This window comes from Gossypium hirsutum, chromosome D03 (assembly GCF_007990345.1).
Source record: "Gossypium hirsutum isolate 1008001.06 chromosome D03, Gossypium_hirsutum_v2.1, whole genome shotgun sequence".
NCBI lineage: Eukaryota > Viridiplantae > Streptophyta > Magnoliopsida > Malvales > Malvaceae > Gossypium > Gossypium hirsutum.
In genome coordinates this window covers 7,163,849-7,169,913 of record NC_053439.1, presented here as the reverse complement: position 1 = coordinate 7,169,913, position 6,065 = coordinate 7,163,849, and the positions used below count along the sequence as shown (strand labels likewise).

Below are 6,065 nucleotides of genomic sequence, written 5' to 3'. Positions count from 1 at the left end.
TCCTTCCTACTGCATCTTCAGAGGTATAGGAACTGACGCTCTAATCTACTCCACTGGAATGTCGGGGAGATAAGACTTATATCTTTGATCTACTTCACTGCCAATACAGGAAGACAAGATCTGCTATCTTCGACCTACTTCGCCACCAGTATGGGAATACAAGATCTGTTATCTTTGATCTACTTCACGCCAGTACATGAAGACAAGATCTGTTTTCTTCGATCTACTTCGCCACTAGTATGGGAAGACAAGATCTGTTTTCTTTAATCTACTTCACGCCAGTACATGAAGACAAGATCCGTTTTCTTCGATCTACTTCGCCACCAGTATGGGAAGACAAGATCTGTTGTCTTTGATCTACTTCACGCCAGTGCATGAAGACAAGATCTGTTTTATTCGATCTACTTCGCCACCAGTATGGAAAAACAAGATCTGTTATCTTTGATCTACTTCACGCCAGTACATGAAGACAAGATCTGTTTTCTTCGATTACTTCGCCACCAGTATGGGAAGACAAGATATGTTTTCTTTGATCTACTTCACGCCAGTACATGAAGACCAGATCTGCTTTCTTTGATCTACTTCACCACCAGTATGGGAAGACAAGATCTACTCCTACTCCAATGTTGCTCGGGGAGATAAGGCTTTATACTTTGATCGATCTGTTCTCTGGGGAACATGACCTGTATGATTCATTTATGAACCTAATTATGCCTAATGATTAGGATGTCATGATCAGAATGAATCAAATGCTCCTAACTAGGCGTGTATGAATGACATTTGAATGCTATGTCATGAAAACTAAATATTGAATGTTAAAGTCGTTATTACTCATTAAAGCTTCCTTTGTGACAACAACGCTTCGACAAAACTCGAAAAATTTAATCTTGGCTTTTTACTCCTAGATATCTCCAACCTTTTAACCCGATGAATTCTAAACAATAGTTCTGCTTCAAGTTCCTGTATTATTTAGAACTTTCTAGAGTAATATGAAAAAAACTTTCCTTGTGAAAGTTTTATTAGTCCATTAACCGTTATTCTAATGCAACATGCTTGCGAAAAGATCATAACGATGGATAAAGAAACAGGTTTAAAAGAGGAATTGACTAGAAACACTTATATTGAAAAAGAATGAAGTGTTTTAGAAACAACAAATTCAATACAAATGCTATGAACAAGTGCCCCAGATATCTTTGCTTGAATTTCCCTATACATCTTTCTGAAAACCCTTCTGAATTCAATACTTGTGTAGGAGGTTCACAGTACTTTGTTGATGCCCCAAGATGTTGTACATTCCTTTTTGCCGATTTAGGTACAACAAGATCACCATGGGCTTCAATCAAAATTTGAGCCGCACTTGTCGGGTTTTCAACTCAAATCCCCTTTGGTCTTAAAGTGCTCTTTGCAGGTTTTCACCCTAGCCTCTCCATTTCCCTTTTTTCTCTTTCTTTCTTTTCTTTTTTTTTTTTTTTGGAATCAAAGCGCCCTTTGCGGGTTTTCACCTTGGTTCCTTCTCCTTCTTAGGTGAAGTATCTCTTGATCGAATCTGAATTTACTGGATTAGGCAAGTTTCTTCCATCCATGTCAGCCAGGATCAGGGCTCCTCCAGAAAATGTCTTTTTTACAACGTAAGGACCTTCCCAATTTGGCATCCACTTCCCCCTAAAATCTTTTTGTAGAGGAAGAGTTTTTCTCAGCACCAGGTCCCCCTCATGAAATTCTCTAGGACGGCCCTTTTTGTTGTAGGCTCGCATCATTCTTTTCTGGTACATTTGACCATGCTGAATAGCATTTATCCTTTTTTCATCTATTAAGTTCAACTGATCGTATCGAGATTGGGCCCATTCTACTTCATCCAGCTTTAGCTCAGCCAACACCAGAGAGAAGGGATTTCAACTTCGATGGGCAAAACTGCCTCCATACCATAGACCAAAGAGAAAGGCGTTGCCCCGGTGGAGGTCCTGATTGGCGTTCGATAAGCAAGGAGAGGAAACGGTAATTTCTCATGCCAGTCCCTATAAGTCTCGGTCATTTTCCCCACAATCTTCTTTATATTTTTATTCACCGCTTCCACTGCACCATTCATTTTTGGGCGATACGGCGATGAATTGTGATGTCTGATCTTGAATTGACTGCAGACTTCTGCTATTGAGTTGTTGTTCAAGTTTAACGCATTACCGGATATGATTCTTTCAGGCATTCCATATCGACATATGATCTCTCTTTTCAAGAACTTACTGACTGATGACTTTGTAACGTTAGCATACGAAGCAGCTTCTACCAATTTGGTGAAGTAGTCAATAACCAAAAATATGAAACGATACTCATTTGAAGCCTTCGGAATATTGGTCCGATGACATCCATACCCCACATGGAGAAAGGCCATGGAGAAGTCATGACATGAAGAGGCGAAGGAGGTGCATGCATTTTATCACCATAAATTTGACATTTATGGAACTTTTTGGAATAATTGATGCAATCCCTTTCCATGGTGGACCAGTAATACCCGAATCTCATAATCTGTCTAGCCATTGTGAACCCACTGGCATGCATTCCACAGATGCCCTCATGTACTTCCTCTAAAATTTTCTTTGCTTCCACGGCGTCCACACATCTTAACAGTACCTGATCTTTTCCCCTCTTGTATAAGATCTCCCCATCTAAGACGTAATCAGTGGCTAGCCTTCTCAGAGTTCTCTTTTCATTCTCCGTTGCCTGGCCAGGATACTCATGATTTTTTACATAACGTAGTATATCTTGATACCAAGGGTTATCATCGATTTCTCCTTCTTTTATATTATGACAATGAGCTGGGGCTTCATAGATACTCATTTGGATAGGCTTTATGTCTTCTTGTCTGTTCACCTTGATCATGGAGGCTAGAGTAGCCAGTGCGTCAACCATCTGGTTTTCGTCTCGCGGAAGATAGCGAAAAGTAATGTCCTCAAACTCTTTAATCAATTCAAGGACCAACTTTCGATAACTGACTAATTTGGGATCTCTCGTTTCCCATTCACCTTTAAACTGGTATATCACCAATGCCAAATCTCCATAGACCTCTAACACTTTGATTCTTTGCTCTATAGCTGCACGAATACCCATGATGCACGCTTCGTATTTTTCCATGTTGTTTGTATAATCAAAATCCAATTTGTAAGTGAAAGGATAATGATTACCATTCAGGGATACTAAGACTGCCCCAATTCCATTGCCTACAGCGTTCGAGGCTCCATCAAAGTTTAGCTTCCAACTGTGACCTTCTTGGGGATTTTCTTCAGTAGCGGCTACATATAACAAGTCTTCATTTGGAAAATCAAAACTTAACGGTTCGTAATCTTCCAAAGCCCTGCTGGCCAGAAAGTCAGCTATTGCGCTCCCTTTTACAGCTTTTTGACTCACATAGACTATATCGAATTCAGACAGTAAGATCTGCCACCGGGCTATCCTCCCATTCAAAGCAGTTGACTCTATCATATACTTTAGCGGGTCTAACTTTGAAATTAGTCAAGTCATGTGGTATAACATGTACTACCTTAATCTCTGAGTTGTCCAAATCAAGGCACAACACAACTTCTCAATAGGCGAAAACCTCATTTCACAGTCAGTGAATTTTTTACTGAGGTAATATATCGCCCTTTCCTTCCTCCCCGTTTCATCATGTTGACCTAACACACACCCCATGGAATTATCAAACACTGTCAGATACAATATCAGTGGCCTATCCGGGCTAGGTGGTGACAGCACTGGAGTACTAGACAAATATTGTTTCACCCTGTTAAAGGCTTATTCGTATTCTTCATCCCAAGTACCAGGATTATGTTTCTTCAGAAGACGAAATATTGGGTTACATTTCTCGGTTAATTGTGAGATGAACCTAGCGATGTAATTTAGTCTTCCTAAGAAACCTCGAACTTCTTTCTGGGTGCGAGGTGGAGGTAAATCTCGTATTGCCTTCACCTTGTCTGGGTCAATCTCGATTCCCTTTTCACTGACTATGAAGCCTAGCAATTTTCCTGACTTGGCCCCAAAAGTGCACTTCGCTGGATTAAGCTTGAGCTGAAACTTTCTCAATCTTATGAATAGTTTTCTTAAGACCTGCACATGTTCCTCCTCCGTTCTAGATTTCGCAATCATATCGTCAACATAAACCTCGATCTCCTTGTGCATCATATCATAGAACAAGGCTACCATGGCTCTTTGGTATGTCGCTCCCGTATTCTTTAATCCAAACGGTATCACTTTATAACAAAACGTCTCCCATAACGTAATGAACGTAGTCTTTGTCATGTCCTCAGAATGCATCTTTATCTGATTATACCCCAAAAAACCATCCATGAAGGAAAATAATGAATAGCCTGACGTATTATCTACCAATGTGTCGATGTGGGGTAATGGGAAGTTATCTTTCGGACTAGCCTTGTTCAAATCCCGATAATCTACACACATTCGTACTTTCCCATCTTTCTTTGGAACTGGTACGATGTTGGCCACCCACTCAGAATACTTGACTTCTTGCAGAAATCCGGCATCAAACTACTTCTGGACCTCCTCTTTTATTTTCAACACGATATCAGGCCTTATCCTTCTGAGCTTTTGCTGCACTGACCTACAATCTTCTCTTATAGGAAGGCGATGGACTACAATGTCAATACTTAACCCAGGCATATCTTGGTATGACCATGCAAAGACATCGTTGAATTCCTAGAGTAGCCTGATGAGGTCTTGTCTTGTCTTTGCAGAGATATCAAATCCGATCTTCACCTCTTTTCCTTCCTCCAAGCTCATAATTTCTATTGACTCCTTGTGAGGTAGGATTTGTTTCTCGGCCCGTTCTACCATCTTCAACAAATCAGGAGACAAACCACCGTCTTCGTCATCTTCAAAATCCTTTGACCCCTCTAAACACATGTTTTGTTCAAAAGGAGATTCTAAATTTGTAAGAGTGACATTAGTATCATTGATATCGAGGGACCTGTTATAGGTATAAAAACAATATGGATTCAGGAATAACTACTTGTGCAATGTGGTCATGAATGAGATGCAAGAGTAATTTGAAAGAAAAACTCAAAACAGCTACTCATATGGAAAGAAAGAAAAGTTTACTCCAAGAATGATTGCAAAGATGAACTTTATTAAAATAACGATATTTGGACATGAGCCTATTTCACAAAGGAATCCTTATCGCTTCTAGGCTAAAGCAATAAGGGTGTTCTGGGCATTACTCTGAGGAAGTCCTAAAAACTACAGGTATGCCTTCTGCAGTCCAATTGTTTAGCACACTTCCTGGTTCATAAGGGCGGATATCCAACAAAGTTCATCCCTCTGATGCTCCTTCACTCACGGCTTTAACACTTCCCCATTTTGTACTAATACATCCAACTCCTGGCATTCCTTGATAAATAAACCCTCCTGATACAAAGGTTTTGGATAGGTGAGGAAAGGCCATAGGCTCCCATTTGACCTCTTCACCCGTCAAACGAGCCCTTCTTCTCTCTCGCTTCTTCTCTTGCTCTATCCTCCTTTGCCTAGCATCTGGCTTGTATCCTAAGCCAAAACGGTCCTGCTTATCCTTCAACACTGGAGCCTCAACTCGGCCCTGAAGATATTTCCCCAATCCTTTCTCTGGAAAGGCTCCCTTTCCAACTGTTAACTGAAGACCCATATTTGTGGCCTTTGATATTCTCGACGTTGGGATCTTGTTTCCCTCAAGGATGAATGTTGCATTTACGAACTCCAAAGATCGAAAAGAGCACTCAATTGCATCATCACTTGCTTCCATATAAGGTGCATTGTTGGTCACAGATGCAATGATATCTTCTTCAGCATTTATCGTCACTAGCCGACGCTCTGACACTAACTTCAGTTTTTGATGTAACGATGACGGTACCGCTCCTACTGAATGAATCCATGGCCTTCCTAATAGAAAATTTTAAGAAGGCTTGATGTCCATAACCAAGAAGTCCACCTCATAGATAGTTGGGCCAATTAACAAGGGAATGTCAATTCTTCCCATGACCTTCCTCTTGGTGCCATCAAATGCTTTCACTATATTCTGACATGACTTC

At 40.6% G+C, this 6,065-nt stretch overlaps 1 protein-coding gene across 1 annotated transcript; it reads right to left on the bottom strand.

Annotated features, from left to right (window-relative positions):
- Positions 1-2,524: 2,524 nt before the first annotated feature.
- LOC107950036 (uncharacterized) lies at positions 2,525-4,665 on the bottom strand. Its single transcript, XM_016884785.2, has 4 exons — positions 4,538-4,665; positions 3,533-3,772; positions 2,626-3,346; positions 2,525-2,542 (listed from the first exon to the last, which is right to left on the bottom strand). The coding sequence occupies exons 1-4, from the start codon at positions 4,663-4,665 to the stop codon at positions 2,525-2,527; spliced, it is 1,107 nt and encodes a 368-aa protein (XP_016740274.2).
- Between the last annotated feature and the right edge of the window lie 1,400 nt (positions 4,666-6,065).

Coding starts and splice junctions, on each gene's coding strand:
- LOC107950036 (XM_016884785.2), bottom strand. CDS start 4,665: ATGCCTGGGTTAAGTATTGACATTGTAGTCCATCGCCTTCCTATAAGA. Junction 3,773..4,537: donor ATAAAAGAGGAGGTCCAGAA/GTAGTTTGATGC, acceptor AGCCTTTAACAG/GGTGAAACAATATTTGTCTA. Junction 3,347..3,532: donor TGGACAACTCAGAGATTAAG/GTAGTACATGTT, acceptor TCTGGCCAGCAG/GGCTTTGGAAGATTACGAAC.